The 22,432-nt window shown below is 45.3% G+C and overlaps 1 protein-coding gene across 7 annotated transcripts in view; it reads left to right on the plus strand.

Moving 5' to 3' along the window:
• LOC121533839 (catenin delta-1) overlaps positions 1 to 22,213 on the plus strand; it is a 34,327-nt gene extending 12,114 nt beyond the window's left edge. For 2 of the 7 annotated variants that reach the window (XM_041840129.2, XM_041840144.2), the window contains 21 exons: positions 9,827 to 9,978; positions 10,183 to 10,334; positions 11,767 to 11,835; positions 11,920 to 12,042; positions 12,156 to 12,418; positions 12,610 to 12,906; positions 13,062 to 13,302; positions 13,442 to 13,664; positions 16,591 to 16,783; positions 16,912 to 17,029; positions 17,151 to 17,307; positions 17,640 to 17,657; positions 17,961 to 18,029; positions 18,108 to 18,235; positions 18,401 to 18,551; positions 18,714 to 18,906; positions 19,071 to 19,270; positions 19,409 to 19,450; positions 19,554 to 19,630; positions 19,826 to 19,880; positions 20,311 to 22,213. In XM_041840129.2, the coding sequence (XP_041696063.2) occupies positions 10,188 to 10,334; positions 11,767 to 11,835; positions 11,920 to 12,042; positions 12,156 to 12,418; positions 12,610 to 12,906; positions 13,062 to 13,302; positions 13,442 to 13,664; positions 16,591 to 16,783; positions 16,912 to 17,029; positions 17,151 to 17,307; positions 17,640 to 17,657; positions 17,961 to 18,029; positions 18,108 to 18,235; positions 18,401 to 18,551; positions 18,714 to 18,906; positions 19,071 to 19,270; positions 19,409 to 19,450; positions 19,554 to 19,630; positions 19,826 to 19,880; positions 20,311 to 20,369 (2,823 nt within the window). In that variant the 5' untranslated portion in view covers positions 9,827 to 9,978; positions 10,183 to 10,187 and the 3' untranslated portion in view covers positions 20,370 to 22,213. Of the gene's footprint in view, positions 1 to 9,826; positions 9,979 to 10,182; positions 10,335 to 11,766; positions 11,836 to 11,919; positions 12,043 to 12,155; positions 12,419 to 12,609; positions 12,907 to 13,061; positions 13,303 to 13,441; positions 13,665 to 16,590; positions 16,784 to 16,911; positions 17,030 to 17,150; positions 17,308 to 17,639; positions 17,658 to 17,960; positions 18,030 to 18,107; positions 18,236 to 18,400; positions 18,552 to 18,713; positions 18,907 to 19,070; positions 19,271 to 19,408; positions 19,451 to 19,553; positions 19,631 to 19,825; positions 19,923 to 20,310 lie in introns of all 7 variants that reach the window. The other 5 variants (XM_041840163.2, XM_041840172.2, XM_041840153.2 and 2 more) reach the window with 5 other exon arrangements.
• The last annotated feature ends 219 nt before the right edge of the window (positions 22,214 to 22,432 follow it).

Genomic DNA, 22,432 nt, shown 5'->3' on the forward strand with positions numbered 1-22,432 from the left:
GGAGATCATCCGTTCACCCACACCGTCTCACAAAGACACAGCGGTTGGAACCAAAAATCTCCAATTTGGACTCCAGACCAAAGGACACATTTCCACCAGTCTAATGTCCATTGTTCGCGTTTTAAGCAAGTCTCTTCTTCTTATCGGTGTCCTTTTTAGTATTGGTTTCTTTGCAGCAATTCGACCATGAAGGCCTGATTCACACAGTCCTCTGAACAGTTGATGTTGACATGTCTGTTACTTGAACTCTGAAGCATTTATCTGGGCTGCAATTTTTGAGGCTGGTAATTCTAATGAATGTATCCTCTGCAGCAGAGGTAACTCTGGGTCTTCCATTCCTGTGGCGGTCCTCATGAGAGCCAAAAAAAATAAATACCTTGAATGAGTAGGTGTTCTAAAACTTTTAACCGGTAGTGTATAAAAACCATGACTTACCAAACCCGTTCACAGGGTTGGTTAGCTCTTGAGGTTCCTCAAGTCTACACCGAATTAGGTCAATCTGATTTTCCTTTTTAATGCACCTCACTGCTGGATTAATTCACAAAACTCATTGCAATCGGATGTTTTTGTGCTGCTCAGTCAATTTAATGTGAGGAACTAGTGGCTGAGGAATGGAACAGTTTCTCTTAATTTGTGTTGTGCCGTATTTTTATTTATTTAAAATTATATTGATTTGCTGTTTTTGTTTCACATTTGTATTTGATTGTTGTATTACTGCGATCAGGGCACCCATGAGAATGAGACCCTGATCTCAATGGGTAAATCCATTCTAAATTAAAACCCACTAAATAATTTGTCATTTTTCAGATTCAACGTGTTAGAGCTAGTAATGTATCAATATTGATACATTACTAGCTCTAACACTTATATAGCACAACTTTGGATTTCACCATGTCTCATAATCGAATGGTTTAGACCATTTTGGCGGACTCTAAGTGAGCTTCTCTGCTTTGACCATGCGAAAGTGATTGCTGTCCTCGTTATGAAATTATCAACTTTACCCTGTATAAAAAAAAATAATTACCGTATATACTGATTGTTTCACGCAAAACTATTGTTGATGGTGAACCAGAACAATCAAAATAAAATGTAAGCCCCAATCAGCAGGTAGCCTACCTATAGCCAGATGAGAGTTGTCTGTGAAAATCTATCCACAGGAAAGTATAATAACATTAACTTTTCAAAGCGCTTGTAGATTTCTATCACCTGAAGCAGGCACACAAGAGAAATCCATGCACGAGGCTCATACGTACTTGCCAAACTCGTGTTTTAAATGGTTCTGCGCATGCTTCAGTTGATACAAATCTGAATGCATTACCAGTGCTTTGAAAAGTTGATGTAATTATTCTTTGCTGTGGCTATATTGCTACAGACGCACAAATATCATACCCCCAAGACATGCTAACCTCTCACCATTACAATAACAGGGGAGGTTACCATTTTGAGGGTGTTGTTATATGTGCGTCTAACTTTCTCACACATTATTCACGATTCATTCAGGATAATCCGTAATAATGGTACATAATTGGTCTAGCCCAGGGCTGTATTATTATGCATACTGGATGGACTGGTTACCTTATGCTACTTTCTATCCATGAGTCTGGGAGAGAACGTATAGGCCTAGGTCAGGGTTTCCCAAACTCTGTCCTGAGGCCTCCCCTTGGTGCACGTTTAGTTTTTTGCCCTAGCACCAGGGGTGCAACTTTCACTGGGGGGTGGACATGGGCCCCCCGCCACATTCTGAAATGCATTTTTGTCATTTGCCAGTTTTATCATTAGAATGTGATACAAAACGAGGCAACGGTGTGCTTTAGGACCATGCGGACAACACAGAGCAGTCGGGTAGGCTGTTTTGGAGTGGATAAAACTAAGAATTTTAATGATGTCCCCCCCCCACTTCTAAAACAAAAGTTGCGCCCCTGCCTAGCACTACACAGCTGATTTTCAAATAACCAACTCATCGTCAAGCTAAGATTATTTGAATGTAAACAGATTTGTATATATTAGTAAAGACTAGATTAAATTGAGAATAGTCTGAGGGGTAAAAATAGAATCACTTGATGAGAGAATGGAGTGTGCAGCCTGAGGCAAGGATCGGAGCGCAAACTTTTCAAATACTAAATAGCCTATAGTTGAATCATGCAGCCCATATGTTTTGATTGCTAAGACATTCTAAGGTTTGGCACATTTTAGTTGTGAATGATACAAATAACTATTGCGAATAGGACAGGGATGGGTAACTCCAGTCCTCTGGGCCTGATTGGTGTTACACTTTTGCCCCAGCTAACACACCAGCCTCTAATAATAAACTAATCATTACATTTGACATTTTTAGTCATTTAGCAGACGCTCTTATCCAGAGCGACTTACAGTTAGTGAGTGCATACATTTTTCATACTGGCCCCCCGTGGGAATCGAACCCACAACCCTGGCGTTGCAAGCGCCATGCTCTACCAACTAAGCTACAGGAGGGACTATCTTCAGTTTAGAATGCAATTAGTTTAAATCAGATGTGTTTGCTAGGGATGGAGAAAAGGTGTGACACCACTCCGGCCCCCGAGGACTGGAGTTACCCATCCCTGGTATAGGACCTGTTTCAAATCACTTTTACGCTCAACATAGCCACTTCATATGTGCACTTGCTCTGGATTGGGAAACATATCCTTTCTGCTAAGTTCAATTATATTATTCTTACTATAAAATCATATAAAATAATGGAATGGGACTTATAAGCATATCTTGTCTGCTAAATGAACTAGCCTACAGTCTATGGCATGGCGCACAGCCAGATAACATACAGTAGGCTGACTCATATTCGGTTCTTCTGAAATGCATTTCCTTCATAATCATAATGTTTCTTTAGACTTGCCTAAAATAAATGGATTTATTGTGATGGTGTATATTAAATGGATGTATTATACTTTTTTGAAATGTAGACTTTCCAAAGGTGCGCATCAGTGGCTTGTATGCGTGGAGGCCTGGAGATGCTAAACGTGTTTGTCAATTACCGTGAGACCGGCAGTCATTTGCATGACAATAACCGGCTGAGAAAATGAAATGACCGCCACAGCCCTATCTGTGGCGGTCATGGACCACACAACATATCATCGCTTAACTAAAGTTTATTTTGATATGATGGTGATGTCAATATTTGCGCATAAACGCATTTCCACTGCCATTTCTCACATAATTATTTGTACTGTCACAAAAAGATCCCACCCTGTCTAGTGTAAAAAATTTTTGTCGACATTTCAACAGTTTTTAAAATTTATCTGACATGTACTTAATAAAGGTTGGATAGAGACCTGTTTACTGAGTGACATATAACAAGAGGGAAAAGTTCCAAAATTGCACCTTGTTTATTCTACTATTCTGTCATCAGGAAGTTGAGACCCTGACTGAGTTCTTAAAAATAACATTTACATTTTTGTTTAATTCATTTTTTCAAATTTGAAGAAACTACCGGCTCTCTGACCTCTGTCGTCATATGTAGCTTCGGCCCTGACAGTAAGACGACTAGGAAGCTGCTTATAACGCACGCGTGCGCACACAGAGCCTGAATCACTCTCCAACTCTTTCACACTTGCTTTTGCGCACACAAACTTCTCTTTGTTCCAGTGGCCTCCCAAACTGACGGCTGCGAATTCCCCCCACTCTCTGTGGTTAACACTCCGGAATGACATACACACTAATAACAAAAAAACATGCTCATTCCTTTTTTTTTTGGGGAATCATACACAGATTCCTTATTATTTCTTTGTAAATGATTACATAATCGTGTGTGTGGAATTCCAGACTGGGTTCTGCGTGGTGTGTGTGTGGAATTCCAGACTGGGTTCTGCGTGGTGTGTGTGTGGAATTCCAGACTGGGTTCTGCGTGGTGTGTGTGTGGAATTCCAGACTGGGTTCTGCGTGGTGTGTGTGTGGAATTCCAGACTGGGTTCTGCGTGGTGTGTGTGTGAGAATGGGTCACTGTGACCCAGAGGCTTGCCCTGAGATGTTACTGTCTGTATACAGAAGCCTTAGTACTTTACCACCATGTGTTGTCTACTTTCGTAGTGAGTGAGAGTTTAGTGCCCTCAAACTCAACTCTGGACCTCGAAGCCAGTTCCACTGCTTACATTTATTTATTTATTGTAACACCAGGTGCTTGCAATTAATTATCAGGTAGAACAGAAACCCTACGAGGTCCGGAGCCTGCTGGTTAAGAGTTGACTACCCCTGGTTTAGTGTGTAAGTGTATTGTATTGAATTGAATTGAATTGACCCAACACAATGTGAGGAATGTAAGCTCCGCTTTTATTCAACGTTCATCTCCCCCCCCCCACACCTCCTTTTCCCTCCTTCTCATCCCAACTGTGCTGCTGTCCTGAGTCTGCCCATGTAAGGGCATGTGTTACTGGACAGGAGTTTGTGCAGGTGGGCAGTGGCCTTTGGCTGTGTGTGTGTTTGTTTTAAAATGTCATCAGTCCTCATCACTTCCTCTTCACGTTCATCTCTGTTTCCTGACCACCTCTATTCCAAAATAAAGCAACCCTCTTGAGAAATATTTCTCCCATGACCTCTCCTTTCTTGCAGTTCAGTCAACCTTTTTTCAGCCAGTCATCCATCCTACCTCCTTTTTTCTCACACCCACATCCACCGCTCCTGTTTGAGTAGCAGAGTGAAAGGGAGTTTAAACCGGCCTGTACTAGATGACATAGAACGGAATTGGAGGAGGTGCATGTGTGTTGTGAGTCACCAGACAGGAGCAGACGAGGCAGCTAGAGGTCCTATTTCTACTGTTTAAAGGGCAGTCCTACTCATCACATTCCAGTCTGTCCTCATGTATGTATGTCTCTCTCTCTCTATGTATGTCTCTCGCTCTCTGTGTCTGTCTGTCTGTCTATCTCGCTCGCTCTCTCTGTCTCGCTCGCTCGCTCTCTCTGCCTCGCGCGCTCGCTCTCTCTGCCTCGCGCGCTCGCTCTCTCTGCCTCGCGCGCTCGCTCTCTCTGCCTCGCGCGCTCGCTCTCTCTGCCTCGCGCGCTCGCTCTCTCTGCCTCGCGCGCTCTCTCGCTCTGCCTCGCGCGCTCACTCACTCACTCACTCACACTGTCCCCCACTGGTGAAACTGTGAGTCAGCCCGCTTCCCATGTCACAAGACACCTCTGTTCCTCCTTTCACCTTATTACACCTTGTCAACACCTCCCCATCTCTGTATAGATCTCTCTCACACACCTGCTGCAAGAAGTGTATATGCAGGTCCTTGTTGCCTGAACCACATTTCTTGAGAGAGGTGGTAATTAGTGGTGGGGGGAAAATAGGTCGTTACATATAGGGGTGTAACAGTTCACTAAACCCACGGTTTGGTACTATTTGCGGTTTTCGGGTCACGGTTCGGTTTCAGTACAGCTGGAAAATAAAATGCCAACAGTTACTGTAGTTAATTTTTGTATTCCTCATTTGTGAAAACACACGATTCCTCATAAAAAAAAAACTAAAATAAAGTGCAATATGCTTGTGAAATCTATATGTAATCATGGCTCAGACATTGTATAGGCCTATACTATAATGTTTTTCTTACAAAGAGAAAAAGATGCACACTTGTGTGACTCTCACAAAGGGGAGGGTGTCTGTAGCGCGATACTTCTCATCTCCCACTCCGGGGTAATGTGATGTCACTGTTAAGTAGCTCTCTCTGTAGCCCTGGAGGTCCATCCATCTGTAGTGAGCGCAACACAGGGTGCATTGGCCAACTCATTGACAACTTCAGCTTTGGCTTGCTTGTATAGAGCAGGTACTACCTGTTTGCTAAAATGGGTGCGAGTGGGAAGTTCGTAAAGTAGCTCGAGCACTTTCACGAAGTACTGCCTGAAACACCCTATTCTTCTCAACTACAGAGAATGGGTGCATATCCGCGGCCATAAACACCAATTGCTCTTGTAATTTCCATCCTCGGTCAGAATCGGCTGCGAAGGAAGGTCAGAGGAAACTAAGTTGTTTCTTTGCTTTTCCGTCTTGCTCCGGTGGTAGGAATACTGGGGTGATTTCGGCGTAAATGTGTCAACATGTTTGAGGTGTTGGCAGCTGCATAGGCTATTCTCGCTGAGCAGTTACTGTTAACGTTCTATCCACAACACTCTGTCCATCGCCATTGCAATATACTGGGAAGCCAAAATGTTCCCAAACTGGAGATTTAAACTATGATTGAGGATGCTCCTGGTTTATCGACCACACCGCTCGCCATCGTACAGAACTAGTTCCCGGCTGCGCCTCACAAAAGGACAGTTTAAAATGCGCCAATTAAGATTAGAATTTGTATTACAATGTGCGCATAGGCTCCAGTTTAACGGAATAGCCTGAAATGTTTTTTCAGCTCAGATTTACTCGAGGAATCCAACGCAGTGTAGGCATAGCCTATTTTGGTTTATTATTTTTATGTATTCATTTGGGTTAATAGAGTGGACCGAACAAAGGTCCCCGTACCGAACGGTTCGGGACGAATACGTGTACCGTTACACCCCTATCACTTTGACTCCAAGTATCGATTTGTAAAAAAGAAAAAAAAGGTGTTTTGTTGCTAGGTAGCATTAGCTAGTGCTAGTTGGCTTTACCGGCGCCAAAACTCCGGTATTTTTCATCCTATATTGTTATTGTTACTGTACTGTTGGAGCTAGGAACACAAGCATTTTGCTACACCCGCAATAACATCTGCTAAATATGTGTATGTGACCAATAAAATTTGATTTGGGATAGCTTGTTCTCTATGACTGATCAAAACTCATTTATCATGCTCTCTCTTGTCTCCTTTGCAACAGACGTATAGTGAGCAATCTGTTTGGAACATCAAATTGCAATAAAATCGCACTTAAGGATCGTGATAATATCGTATAGTGAGGTCCCTGGCAATTCCCAGCTCTAGCAGTAATATACAAAGAGTTGTCTGTGTGTCAAAAGACAGTGACATTTGCCCCTCCTTACCCAAACCGGTTTGACAGGTGTGTGTCTGTGCTTGTTTGTGTGTGGTGCATTTTGAATTCAATCACGTTTTGACAGCATCCCTTTTGATTTAAACAAAACTTTCCATACATGTTTGCCCATGGAATAAGTTGTCAGAAAGTACGGGACTTTTTGGACCTGAATGCAAAAACATTGGGGAGATAAAGGTGCTCCAAGTTGACCCATTTTGCATACCCCACCATACCAAGTCTTAATCACTGGAAAAGATAATCGGTTGAGTTTGATATCATTTAAAAGCTTACAAGCAGGGTTGTCAAACTATTTTATAATACGTAAAAAATAAAAACATTTTGTAACCTTTTAACCTCTGATCTAAAAACGCGGAAACTCTGCGTTTCATTTTCGCATACGCTGTAGCTTAGACCCTATTTTACATCATCTGAGATTTTGGTGTTTTGCCCACCACCAATTGAGACACAAGATCCTCTTGAATGCAGGTTGGGTGTTATGTTTTGGCTAATAGTCACTTTCTGAAAACTTCTACAATGGGCAAATACAAATGGAAGGTTTTGCTCAAATCAAATGGGGTGCTGTCAAAAAGTGATTTGAAATCAAATGGATTTACCAAATAGTGACTTTTTAAACCAGGAACCAGGGGGTGCTTGATGTTTTATCAGCAGATAAGAGAGGAGTTACTACTGTCTCTGAGCCTGTGTCTGTCTGCCTCTGATTTATACGTTATGCTATCTAGTCCATTCTATTGTGTGCTCTGAAGAGAGGCTGGAAATGGAAAGAAACAGACATGGAGAGGGGCGTTTTGCAGAGGGGGAGAGAGAAGAATAGATGGAGAGCGGTTAGAGAGAGAAAGGGCTGAGGGGGAGGTTGGGAGAGTGAGCGAGAAATAGGCTGGGGGAGAGACGGACAAGCAGTACTGGAGGGCATTAAACAAAGGAGAGGAGAGAAGGCTCCTGGGAGTTGCTGTTCTTGCCTCTCTGCTGACGGTGTGTTTCGTATGGCCCAGAAAAGAGCTGCAGTCTCAGCTGAGCCACAGCTACTGTGCAATATACAGTGGGGAGAACAAGTATTTGATACACTGCCGATTTTGCAGGTTTTCCTACTTACAAAGCATGTAGAGGTCTGTAATTTTTATCATAGGTACACTTCAACTGTGAGAGACGGAATCTAAAACAAAAATCCAGAAAATCACATTGTATGATTTTTAAGTAATTAATTTGCATTTTATTGCATGACATAAGTATTTGATCACCTACCAACCAGTAAGAATTCCGGCTCTCACAGATCTGTTAGTTTTTCTTTAAGAAGCCCTCCTGTTCGCCACTCATTACCTGTATTAACTGCACCTGTTTGAACTCGTTACCTGTATAAAAGACACCTGTCCACACACTCAAACAAACAGACTCCAACCTCTCCACAATGGCCAAGACCAGAGAGCTGTGTAAGGACATCAGGGATAAAATTGTAGACCTGCACAAGGCTGGGATGGACTACAGGACAATAGGCAAGCAGCTTGGTGAGAAGGCAACAACTGTTGGCGCAATTATTAGAAAATTGAAGAAGTTCAAGATGACAGTCAATCACCCTCGGTCTGGGGCTCCATGCAAGATCTCACCTCGTGGGGCATCAATGATCATGAGGAAGGTGAGGGATCAGCCCAGAACTACACGGCAGGACCTGGTCAATGACCTGAAGAGCTGGGACGAAAAGAAAACCATTAGTAACACACTACGCCGTCATGGATTAAAATCCTGCAGCGCACGCAAGGTCCCCCTGCTCAAGCCAGCACATGTCCAGGCCCGTCTGAAGTTTGCAGATGACCATCTGGATGATCCAGAGGAGGAATGGGAGAAGGTCATGTGGTCTGATGAGACAAAAATAGAGCTTTTTGGTCTAAACTCCACTCGCCGTGTTTGGAGGAAGAAGAAGGATGAGTACAACCCCAAGAACACCATCCCAACCGTGAAGCATGGAGGTGGAAACATCATTCTTTGGGGATGCTTTTCTGCAAAGGGGACAGGACGACTGCACCGTATTGAGGGGAGGATGGATGGGGCCATGTATCGCGAGATCTTGGCCAACAACCTCATTCCCTCAGTAAGAGCATTGAAGATGGGTCGTGGCTGGGTCTTCCAAAACACACAGCCAGGGCAACTAAGGAGTGGCTCCGTAAGAAGCATCTCAAGGTCCTGGAGTGGCCTAGCCAGTCTCCAGACCTGAACCCAATAGAAAATCTTTGGAGGGAGCTGAAAGTCCGTATTGCCCAGCGACAGCCCCAAAACCTGAAGGATCTGGAGAAGGTCTGTATGGAGGAGTGGGCCAAAATCCCTGCTGCATTGTGTGCAAACCTGGTCAAGACCTACAGGAAACGTATGATCTCTGTAATTGCAAACAAAGGTTTCTGTACCAAATATTAAGTTCTGCTTTTCTGATGTATCAAATACTTGTCATTCAATAAAATGCAAATTAATTACTTAAAAATCATACAATGTGATTTTCTGGATTTTTGTTTTAGATTCCGTCTCTCACAGTTGAAGTGTACCTATGATAAAAATTACAGACCTCTACATGCTTTGTAAGTAGGAAAACCTGCAAAATTGGCAGTGTATCAAATACTTGTTCTCCCCACTGTAGGTGTGTCCATTGCATTGTGTCTGGAGGGATAGCCACTTGGCTGTTCACCACATGAACAGATACACACCATACGTAGTATTCACATATGTTTTTTAGGAGTGAGTTTTCTTTTCTCAGCAGCATGTGTGTGTGTGTTTAACTCTCCATACTCGTGTTGTTTAGAGATTCTCTTACTGCAATATTAAACTGTAAATATTAGATTTTCACTCTTTACTTCGGTCTTTCTGTCCCTCTGCAGTTTATTTTGCCCTGTCCATCCTCTTCTTTCTGGGCCTTGTGGTTTGGTGACCTACATCTACTCTACCCATGAGCCCCTGCAACTAGGGCTCAACCTTTTGACCTTGGCCTGACCTCTCACCTCTTCTCCAAAGCCACGCCCCCCTGGTGAAGGTGTGTATCTCTGCTCTTCTTTCTTTTGGCAGCAGGTCAAACCTCTCAGGGATTTCATGAGATTTGAGGCTTCCTGCTCTTTGCTTTAGAGCTGTATGCTATGGAGGAGACTGTGTAGTGTTCTCTCTATAGTGTATGGAGTGTGCGTGTGCAATGTTTCCCTGTAGTGTAACGCTCGTCTGTGTAACGCGGTTCTCTCTGTAGAGTGTATGGAGCCGTGTGAGAGCGCTGCGGCCCTCCTGGAGTCGGTGAGGGAGCAGGAGGTGCAGTTTGAACAGCTGACCAGAGCGCTGGAGGAGGAGAGGAGGAGAGTGCGCCTCCCCAGCCCCCCGTCCCACCCCCTCCCCCACACACAGGTAACACCGCAGCCCATCTCCCCAGGGGAAATTTCCCCTGACACCCCAACCCCCTAAATACTCTGTTAGTGGCTTGCACCTTTCCTAAGCCTCTTTCTAGATTCAGGCGGAAGACCAGTCATCCATCCGTTCATATATCCCTCATCTGTCCTTCTAGCCATCCCTTGCTCCACTCCTCCACCCCAACCAGCACTCTAGATTGTGTGTGGTTTAACTGTGTGTTGCAATTCAACCCTTATCCTTTAACACACTACCGTGTCTGTTTTAGATATCTCTACAGTTTTAACAAGCCATGCATCTCGCACCTCTGCATAACTCCAACATTACTTACCGTACCCGCACACGCACACACAACCTTCATACCACCCTTACATACCTTTGCAGACCTCTGTCATGGAATTCAAGCTATTCTCATCTTCGCTCCAGCATGTTGTCCAAACTGTTGTACCTGAAATTATGCTGTCAGTTGTCATGCATGCAGCCTCATTCTACCTGTCAAATGTTCTGGAAGATTTCGTCATTTTAAACAGTACACAGTATCAACTAAAAGAGGGGTCGCTTCAAGAACTCGATGTGGTGCCCTCCTAATGTGATTCTCATAGGTGACCTCATATGTTATGTAATCATATGTTTGGATGCTTTACCATGCAATTAGAGCCCTGAAGAGACATGGAGAATTCCTCTGTTTTACTGAGTAAACATCAGCTGATAGGGAAGATGAAGGGGTTGCCTTTGCTTTTATAATCCTAGCAGGGCTAATTGGTTTGTTTAGGTTGTCCAGTCAGTCTCCTCTCCCATGTTGAGTCTCGCAGCGTGCTAAGCAATGTCTCATGACTGCCATTGGGTGGGTGTTGCCTCTCTCGGTTTAGGTGTCCTTGTTTATAACAATGTATCATTCCAAGTTTAGACACCAACATACACAGCTATCTCTGTTGTTAACTTATTACCATAACAGCTTTAGAATGTGAAGGGAAATATACCTTTCCTCCTGTGACTAATACTTCCAAACCCGGCTCCTATATTGTGGAGGAACAGGCCTGACCCCTTGTGGACAGAGCAGGCATTACACCCAGCCACACAGCTAAAGTGAGTCTGCAGCACAGGCCCAGCATTTGTCTGTATCCTCCTTCCTTCCTGCCTTCATTAAAGTGATCGAACATAAAATGAGTGGTGAAAGAAAGGCAATGGTTGGGTCATTGATTACTTCAAAGAAGGGGGAAGGAAAGGAAGGATGCAATGTCAAAGTATTCAAATGTGGTCCATGACGCTGAGGTACTAAGAAAACGGGGTCAGTTTGGTTAATGTGTTCGGATGGTTGTAAGGAGATGTTGTAGCCTAGGCTATAGCCCAGTTGGATCCTCCGTAATGTCTCTAAAGACACCTGTGGATATGAGTGTGTTCTCTTGGTTGACGGTTTCTCTCTCCTACTCAGAACGGGCGCCTGGGGGAGGCAGACATAGAACGACTGAAACTGAGTGAGGGATACATTAATGGGACACAGGTGAGTGTGTGTACTGGTTGTGTGTGTGTGTGTGTGTGTGATGCTCTGTGTGTGTGTAACATTGTGTGTGTGTGTGTATTACAGTACAGGATGGTGGACCCAGCGCATGACGCTCTAGACGAGAGCTGCACACCAGAAGATGATTCACAGGAAGCACACTCCGTCTTCTCAGACGATGGAACCAATGGACGGCGGGCAGGGAACGTGGTACACACATTTTGTACTGTAACTAATATGTAACTGAAAATAATTTCCTCCATGGCGAACAAAAGATTCTCTACAACTTCCTGTCTCATTGTGATGTACTTCCTCTTCTTCAGATGAAGGTGATCACCTCACGTACCGTCCTGCCCTCTGATTCGATGTCCATCGACGGAGGACTATCCGTCTCGGGCATGGGTGGTTACAGTGCCACTCTGGACCGAACCTACAGGCAGGGTGGAGGGGGTGACTACCCCACAGCCACGGTCCCCAGGAACTACCACTACGGCCCCGCGGGGGGGTACGACGACTACAGGAGCGCCCCGCCCTCCGAGGCCTACGCCAGCCTGAGCAGAGGCACACGCGTGGACGACCGCTACAGGTCAGACAGACTGTTTACTTGCGTTAAGAGTTTAACAAGCGCTACACCGCTAGATGAGGCACATTGCCACTGTTGTTCAAGTTTGTAAAAGTGCTAAAGAGCACTGTAAAGAAAAATGCTACAAACTGCTTTTCAATAAGTATTCCTTTTGTGAAGATGACCTTATCTTTGGGATAATTGATCTTCTCCAGACCTGCGGATGGGTACAGGACCCTGGACTCTGGGTACCGCGCCCCCAGCAGACAGCAGATGGACCCCTACGTAGCCCAGCCCCAGGTGGGGCGAGGGGTGAGGGGTGTGGGCAGTGCCCTGGAGCTGGGGGGCATGCGCTACGCCCACCAGGGCCACTATGGCGTGGAGGATGACCAGAGGAGTCTGGGATATGACGACATGGAGTACAGTATGGCTCCTCCCACCATGCATCCAGGATACGGCACCATGCCACGACTAGGCCCAGGCCCTGGTGGACTGGACAGACGCAGGCTCAGGTAGACACACACACACACACACACACACACATAAAAACACACGAATGGTTACAGTACACACCCAAATCACTCCAATATCAGTATATGTACGCAATACTCGCATACCAACACACACACACAACACAGTCCCGTCTGAGCTTCCATTTGTCCCTTAGGAGTTGTGAGGACACTTTGGACGGGGACATGGGAGGAGTCGACCCCTACACCTGGGGCGTCAACATGGCGATGGAGAGGGGAAGTATGGCATCATTGGACAGTACCCTGAGGAAGGGCCCGCCCACTTCCTGGAGACAGCCAGAGCTTCCTGAGGTCATCGCCATGTTGAACTACCGACTGGACCCGGTCAAAACCAACGCTGCTGCCTTCCTCCAGCACCTCACCTTCAAGAATGACAAGGTAAAACACAACACCTTGTGTACCTGCAAACACAGGTTTTTATTGACATGATGAATATTGCAAGTATTAAAGCACTGCTGTCAGCATATGTTTTAGGATAGGTTTCATGTATGACCATGTTGGTTGTGTTTGTCTGTAGGTGAAATCGGAGGTGCGTCGTCTAAAGGGGATCCCTGCTCTGGTCTCGTTGCTGGACAACCCCAAGAAGGACGTACACCACTCGGCCTGCGGGGCGCTCAAGAACATCTCATATGGACGAGACCACGACAACAAGATCGCCATCAAGAACTGTGACGGCATCCCTGCCTTAGTCAGGCTACTGAGGAAGACCAGAGAGCAAGACCTCACAGACACCATTACAGGTAATACTACTGTTATATCTACTCTCTCACTTGCTCTACAGGGTTTTTTAACAAGGTGGTGCTGATGAGTAAGGCAGGGGGAAGGCCGGAAGGGGGCTCTTTTCCCCTTTTGGAGATGTTTGCGTTTTTTAACACCTGTAACTGCCATTTCCTGCAATCTAGAGCCTTAAATGATAACAAATAGTGTTGATTTTTGTATTTTAATTTTTTTACATAGTGACGCATCTAGTCCACAAGGTGGCCCCGCTTGCATTCTTTGGGGAGAACCCAGCTTTACTAATACGTACTACTTATGGGACAGTGAAACACCAGTACAACCGTGTAGTATTCTTACTATACTTCAGTTATATAACCTACACTGAGTATACCAAATATTAAGAACACCGTCCTAATATTGAGTTGCACCCCCCCCCCTCCCCCTTTTTTGCCCTCAGAATAGCCTCAATTCGTATAGACAATGGACTCTACAAGGTGTCGAAAGCGTTCCACAGGGATGCTGGCCCATGTTGACGCCACTGCTTCCAATAGTTGTATCAAGTTGGCTGGATGTCATTTGGGTGGTGGACCATTATTGATACGGGAAACTGTTGAGCGTGAAAAACGCAGCAGCGTTGCAGTTCTTGACACGATCAAACCAGTGCACCTGGCACCTACTACCATACCCCGTTCAAAGGCACTGAAATATTTTGTCTTGCCCATTCACCCTCTGAATGACACACATACACAATCCATGTCTTAAAAATCCTTCCCTTCATCTACACTGATTGAAGTGGATTTAACAAGTGACATCAATAAGGGATCATAGCTTTAACCTGGATTCAACTGGTCAGTCTGTGATGGAAAGAAGAGGTGTTCTAATGTTTTGTATATACACGTAACTGCCAAAATAAAGGAAACACAAACACCACGAGCCAGAACGGCTTCAGTGCACCTTGGCATAGATTCTACAAGCGTCTGGAACTGTATTGGAGGGATGCAACACCATTCTTCCATTTGAAATTCCATCATTTGGTGTTTTGTTGTTGGTGGTTTGCATCGTTTTCATGCTCATCAAACCATTCAGTGACCACTCGTGCCCTGTGGATGGGGGCATTAGCATCCTATGGGGGCAAAGCCATGGTATTCAAAATAATGGCCTGCCCAGCATTTTTATACATGACCCTAAGCATGGTGGGATGTTAATTGCTTAATTAACTAAGGAACCACACCTGTGTGGAAGCACCTACTTTCAATATACACTGCTCAAAAAAATAAAGGGAACACTAAAATAACACATCCTAGATCTGAATGAATGAAATAATCTTATTAAATACTTTTTTCTTTACATAGTTGAATGTGCTGACAACAAAATCACACAAAAATTATCAATGGAAATCAAATTTATCAACCCATGGAGGTCTGGATTTGGAGTCACCCTCAAAATTAAAGTGGAAAACCACACTACAGGCTGATCCAACTTTGATGTAATGTCCTTAAAACAAGTCAAAATGAGGCTCAGTAGTGTGTGTGGCCTCCACGTGCCTGTATGACCTCCCTACAACGCCTGGGCATGCTCCTGATGAGGTGGCGGATGGTCTCCTGAGGGATCTCCTCCCAGACCTGGACTAAAGCATCCGCCAACTCCTGGACAGTCTGTGGTGGAACGTGGCGTTGGTGGATGGAGCGAGACATGATGTCCCAGATGTGCTCAATTGGATTCAGGTCTGGGGAACGGGCAGGCCAGTCCATAGCATCAATGCCTTCCTCTTGCAGGAACTGCTGACACACTCCAGCCACATGAGGTCTAGCATTGTCTTGCATTAGGAGGAACCCAGGGCCAACCGCACCAGCATATGGTCTCACAAGGGGTCTGAGGATCTCATCTCGGTACCTAATGGCAGTCAGGCTACCTCTGGAGAGCACATGGAGGGCTGTGCGGCCCCCCAAAGACATGCCACCCCACACCATGACTGACCCACTGCCAAACCGGTCATGCTGGAGGATGTTGCAGGCAGCAGAACGTTCTCCACGGCGTCTCCAGACTCTGTCACGTGCTCAGTGTGAACCTGCTTTCATCTGTGAAGAGCACAGGGCACCAGTGGTGAATTTGCCAATCTTGGTGTTCTCTGGCAAATGCCAAACGTCCTGCACGGTGTTGGGCTGTAAGCACAACCCCCACCTGTGGACGTCGGGCCCTCATACCACCCTCATGGAGTCTGTTTCTGACCGTTTGAGCAGACACATGCACATTTGTGGCCTGCTGGAGGTCATTTTGCAGGGCTCTGGCAGTGCTCCTCCTGCTCCTCCTTGTACAAAGGCGGAGGTAGCAGTCCTGCTGCTGGGTTGTTGCCCTCCTACGGCCTCCTCCACGTCTCCTGATGTACTGGCCTGTCTCCTGGTAGCGCCTCCATGCTCTGGACACTACGCTGACAGACACAGCAAACCTTCTTACCACAGCTCGCATTAATGTGCCATCCTGGATGAGCTGCACTACCTGAGCCACTTGTGTGGGTTGTAGACTCCGTCTCATGCTACCACTAGAGTGAAAGCACCGCCAGCATTCAAAAGTGACCAAAACATCAGCCAGGAAGCATAGGAACTGAGAAGTGGTCTGTGGTCACCACCTGCAAAACCAGTCCTTTATTGGGGGTGTCTTGCTAATTGCCTATAATTTCCACCTGTTGTCTATTCCATTTGCACAACAGCATGTGAAATGTATTGTCAATCAGTGTTGCTTCCTAAGTGGACAGTTTGATTTCACAGAAGTGTGATTGACTTGGAGTTACATTGTGTTGTTTAAGTGTTCCCTTTATTTTTTTGAGCAGTGTACTTTGTATCCCTCATTTACTCAAGGGTTTCCATTATTTTGGCAGTTACCTGTACCTCGTTATTGGACTCAGAGACCAGAGAGTCATGAAAATGATGAAGAATGCATTCTCTTCCTCAGGCACATTGTGGAACCTATCGTCTCACGACTCTGTGAAGATGGAGATCGTGGACCACGCGTTACACACCCTCTCTGACGAGGTGATGGTGCCGCACTCTGGCTGGGAGAGAGGAAGTGACGGAGGAGAAGAAAGCCTCAAACCACGACACCTGGAGTGGGAGACGGCCCTCACCAACACAGCTGGCTGTCTGAGGTACGTGGGGGGAGAGGAAATGGACGGCAGGAGATCAGTGGAGGAGAGAATGAAAGGGGGAATAGGTATTGGATCTGAGGAAAATATAAACCATTAACATTTTAGCTTATCTTTCTGTTGTTGTTAAGGAACGTGAGCTCAGAACGTAGCGAGGCCAGGCGGAAGCTGAGGGAGTGCACGGGATTGGTGGACTCACTCATGTACATTGTCCAATCACAGATCAACCGCAAAGATGTGGACAACAAGGTAATTGATTGCTTAAACCTGATTATACATATTATTTTGTAAATTTTCTTAATTTCTTTCCCAATGACATGCTTGAATAAAGACCCTTTAAAACCTCAACTCTCCCTCTCTCTCTGTGTAGTTGGTGGAGAACAGTGTGTGTCTGCTGAGAAATCTGTCCTATCAGGTTCACCGGGAGATTCCCGGCTGCGAGCGCTACCTGGAGGCCGCGCCCCTAAACCAGGGCCCCGTCCCCGGATCCAACAAGGCCAGCTGCTTCAGCTCAAGGAAGGGCAAAGGTCAGTAACCGGCCTGTTAAAGGTTGTAGTTCACCCTGTGTGTTCTGTGGCTAGAGGTAGAAAGTTCCCTTAACCCCAGATCTAGGATCAGATTACCCGCTCCCCAGTCCTGCCTGGGGATAAAGCTGTAGACTGATCTTAGATCTGTGGTTAGTGGCAACGTAATCCTACTCAGTGTATGCTTTTTGGGTGCCGGGGGCTGAGTTTTGCTTTTGTGGATCTGACGGGTTTGTTTGTGCTTGTTGGTAGCTGGCATACTATTTCTGTTTTTCACTCTCTCTCCGTCCCTCCTCCCTCTGTCCTCCCCCTTCTTTTGTTCCTGTCCTGTTTAGATGAGTGGTTTTCCAAAGGTAAGATTCTGTTCTTAGTGTTCTATTGCACTGCGGCTGAATAAGGGCTTTTCCTTACGCTGGCTGGTCTTAACATTTCCCTTTCCTTAGTCAGTAGATGTGTAGGTGGGACTTGACACACTGAGTGCATGCTGTTCAACTAGTGCCCATGTTTGCATGATACCATGATGTCATTCTGAGGAGAATTTGCATCTATGAAAAATGGCTGAGGTGGAACAGATTCAAATGCACCTAAAATGTATTTTTACATCTACCTCGATCAGAATGATCTCTAGATTGTTTGTTCTCTCTGTCTCTGTCCAGGTAAGAAAGATGCGGATGACGGGAGTGCGGACCAGGTTGATATCCCAAAGAGGACGACGCCTGCCAAAGGTGAGTCAAACCACCCTTTGAAAACACAGCATACATGCAATACGTAGAATCAGTTCCTAAAACCCCTCTTCCTACCAGGCTATGAGCTGCTGTTCCAGCCAGAGGTGGTGCGTGTGTACACATCTCTGCTGAGAGAGAGCCAGAACCCCTCTGTACTGGAGGCTGCAGCCGGGGCCATACAGAACCTGTGTGCCGGACGCTGGACTGTGAGTGGACAGCCTCTGATCTCTCACCTTTCCCTGAATCTCCACCTCCTCTCGCATCTCATTGTCTGATTCGTAGCATTACCCCAATGCTTTCTCCGCAAGATGACTACTCAGTGTTCAGAATGGTAATGATTCTAACCACCGCTCTCCCTCTCTGTCCCTTAGTATGGTCGGTATATCCGGGCCACGGTACGTCTGGAGAAGGGCCTCCCGATGATGGCAGAGCTGCTGGCTCATGGGAACGACCGTGTGGTCAGAGCCATGTCCGGAGCCCTGAGGAACCTGGCCATCGACAACCGCAACCGCGAGCTGCTCGGTAAGTTGGTGTGTGCATCAGATTCGCATGTTAGGTATCACAACTTCACATGAGGAAAAACAGCTTCATCAGCATATAGAAAGAATGCCATTCCTTCCTGGATTGTTTCAGATCCGCTCTTTAGTCTGTGTTCTGCATCTGAGCCGTCCTGTCCTTCCATAGGTAAGCACGCTGTGCCCCACCTGGTGGCAGACCTGCCGGGTGGCCAGAGCCAGTCGGCACGACCTCTGTCTGAGGAGACGGTGGTGTCTGTACTGAGCACGCTCACTGAGGTGCTGGGCAACAGCCTGGAGGCCGCCAAGACCCTCAGGGCCTCCCAAGGCATCGAGAGACTGGTGCTCATCAATAAGGACGGGTAAGAGCGAGGTGTGTGTGTGTGTGTGTGTGTGTGTGTTGAACTGAAGCTCATTAACAAGTATATTGTTAGCATTTGTGTGTACGTGTTTGTTTGAGATGGATAGGTCATAGTGGGTCTATACAGTACATGTCTAACGGAGTGTATGTCTATTGGTCCTGCAGTAAGCGCTCTGAGCGGGAGGTACGTGGGGCAGGCCAAGTGTTACAGCTGATCTGGGGGCACAAGGATCTGCGGCGCCCCCTGGAGAAGGACGGCTGGAAGAAGACTGACTTCATGGTGAACCTCAACCCCCCCGCCAACGGCCCCTCCACACGCACCAACGGGACCTACGAGGACACTACCATGCCAATGCTAGACAAAGGTGAGACTCTTGGAATAGAGTTAAATTTTTATTTGCGTCACTGACTTGCTTCTTTAACAGCAAGTTAAAGTTAGACATAAAATATGTAGGAATTGTTGGGAAGCGAACAGAATGTAATCGCTTTTGTTATTTCAACAGGGACGAAGAGAGACATGATTCCACTGAATGACTTAGGCCCTGGTGAGTATCCATGGAAACACTGTCAAAGCTAAGGCCAAAGATTAGATTTGTTAATATTTTTTTTATCAATGTTGATTCATGCTCTTCCTCCCTCCGTTTTTAGAAGCCTACTCTACACTGGACCAGCGGGAGAGGAGACACTCTCTGGACAACTCCCTCGACACCACAGACACTTTACAGGTAACAGACCCCCCCGCCCTGTACAAATTGTTTATTTCACTTAAACACACTTGCCTTTACTAACCCGTTCTCTCTCCTTCACACCTTTTTAAAACATCTCTATTTTGCCTTTTGGTTGACGACCACTACCTCTACTCACGAAATCTCTTCCACAATCTCTCTCTCTCTCTCTGTCTGTCTCGTTCCGTCTCTCAGCGTGGGGTGTATGGGGGCAGAAAGGGTTCCCTGCCTCTGTTGGACTCCTACGATGGTTAGCCCCCCTCCCCTCTCCCCCTCTGCATGTAACAGCATGGTACGTTTCACCTCTTGTCCTGCATGGACTCTATATCTCCATCCTTTGTCTCTTTAGAACCTATAATGACACTTCTGCTCTAACTCTGTCTATATTGTATTATTTCAGTACCTTGGTTTTGTACACAGTATAATGTGCAGTAAAAACTGATTTGAAGGCTTTCACACTGGTATAGTATGCTATCTGGACTTGTACTTGTGCATTGCGGTGTATCATAAACCCTAAAGCTAACAGTATACCCTAGGCATTTGCATTTTGGCATATTGTGTATAGACTGACATACTTGTACCACAAAATCGTCTTGTGTGCGGTTTGTTTGACTCTTTTTGAAATATTACCACATGCACTGATAACATGTATTATTTATCCTCCTCTCCTCTTCCTCCAGAAAAACTGATGGTGTGCATTACCCAGGGTGAGCTGCCCCAGCCCTACCACTGCTACTGAGGAGAGAACACTAGAGACCCACAGACTCGCTCTCTCTCGCTCGCTCCTTCCATCACAAGGCTATGTGGTTATGAAGACGAGGGTTGGCGTCCAAAGAAAGCAGTTGTGTTGCAATCAGAGTGATATTTAACACTCAAACTGACGACACACACCATAGTAACGTCAGAAATATATTCCCTGTTATTTAAATGATATTGATATTCCCTTTCTCAAGGCAATAGTCTTTGTTTGACAATCATTGTTTATTTCAGTTTTTTCTATGATTACTTACATCCAACATTTGGCTCAATTAGCGTTTCCTGTTGTTCGTTAGAATCCTCATACTCGTTCAAATGTTTTGTTGTTTTCTTTGTCGTCGTGAATCAGGTCGCTGCCATCATCTGCATCCTGATATAAAAGAGGACATGTCTGATTGGGGAGGAAGGTGTCTATGCCTTTTTTAAGGTTGATTTTAATTTAAGTAGTGCCCAGATTGGGATTGGTGAGTGGAAAGGTCATGAGTGGCTGGTGGACCAATGGGGCTCGGTCCTCATAGATTCGGAATGTTTGTTTGTAAAGGAGTTATTTTCATATTTTCTAGTTATCTTACGGGCTGGTTGGTTTTGGGGTAGTTGGGAGAGAGTGTGAGGCCGGTGTGTGAGTGAGAGTCATTCAGGAGACCTGTGTGTGAGGGATGTGTGTGTGCATGAGTTTTTGTTTGTTAACAAACAAACAACCCATATGAGCCTGTTTATTTTTAAGGACTTCATATTGTGTGCTTTCAAGTGTTTTCTACTCCTTTTGCAAATATTTCATTTTTTTGTCTTGGTTCTTTTCAATTGTGCTTTTACAGATGTACCAACTGCCTCTCTTTAAGTTGTTGAGTGATACCTAATATAAAACATTTTAACGTGATAAGAACGTTAGATTGCTGTTTTTTACACTCCTGAGTCTGTATGTGGTTAACTATGGCTGTGAGAGTGCGGATTTTGCTGCTGCTGTGCAGGTAGCTGGAAGATGCTGTTCACACTGTTAACAAGCACCACAGCTCTTAGTCCTACATTGCTCATACACTAGATAACATTCCAACACTAAACTACAACACTAGGAACGCATTCCCCACACTATTATACAGGACCCCACTACAGACCTGGGGCCTGTTCCCTAGGGTGGGTTGTTTTGAATGCTTCCATTATAAACATTTTGCATAGAACTGGCAGATTCTTGATTCCGCATGTTAGACATTAATAGTCTGTTCTAAGAAATATACTTATTCTATCAGCAATGATCTGAACCCCTTATACCACTAATAATAACACTAGTTCAGTCAGTACTTACTGTTACACTAGCCAGAACAATGTGCTGTACATATGGACCCATTGCAATGGCATTGGTTGAAAAGGAGAAAGGGGTTGGTTTTCTCTAGAAATTACACTTGTTATGTTTCTGGAGAATTGGATTCCTCAGAGGTGACTCAAGTATAGACAGACAGACAGCAGGACCAGACTTGAGCATAGACTAGGGGGGAAAAATGAAAAGCACATTTTGGTATTTTTTTTTTACTTTTGTGTCCGTGTTTTGCATTTTTAATATTGTTTTCTGATTTGGGAGTGGTGGGTGAAGCATTATGCAATCTCTATTCTACTTTTTTATTCTGCTTTTACAACTTTCCTTTAATTGCAAAGGAGACTAATCATCATTGTTTCTTTAATATTGTTTCCACATGCATCGTTTCTCTGTAGCATTGCCTATTCATGTACAATTATGATGAACTTGCCTTGGCTCAGAAAAGTTTCATTTTCTTCAGTAAGAGTATGTAACTGGCAATACTGTTTTATAAAATAAAGATCTTTTCTCAGACCAGATTTGATGTTAAAGGGATACTTCGGGATGTTGGCAGTGAGGCCCTTTATCTACTTCCCCAGAGTCAGATGAACTTGTGGATACCATTTTTATGTCTCTGTCCAGCAAGAAGGAAGTTAGAGGTAGTTTCGTGAGCCAATGATAACTAGCGTTACCCATAGACTTCTTCATTGTGCTATCAAGTATCATGGTTTGTGTGCGTGTGTGTGTGTGTGTGTGTG

The sequence above is a fragment of the Coregonus clupeaformis genome, chromosome 2 (assembly GCF_020615455.1).
Source record: "Coregonus clupeaformis isolate EN_2021a chromosome 2, ASM2061545v1, whole genome shotgun sequence".
NCBI lineage: Eukaryota > Metazoa > Chordata > Actinopteri > Salmoniformes > Salmonidae > Coregonus > Coregonus clupeaformis.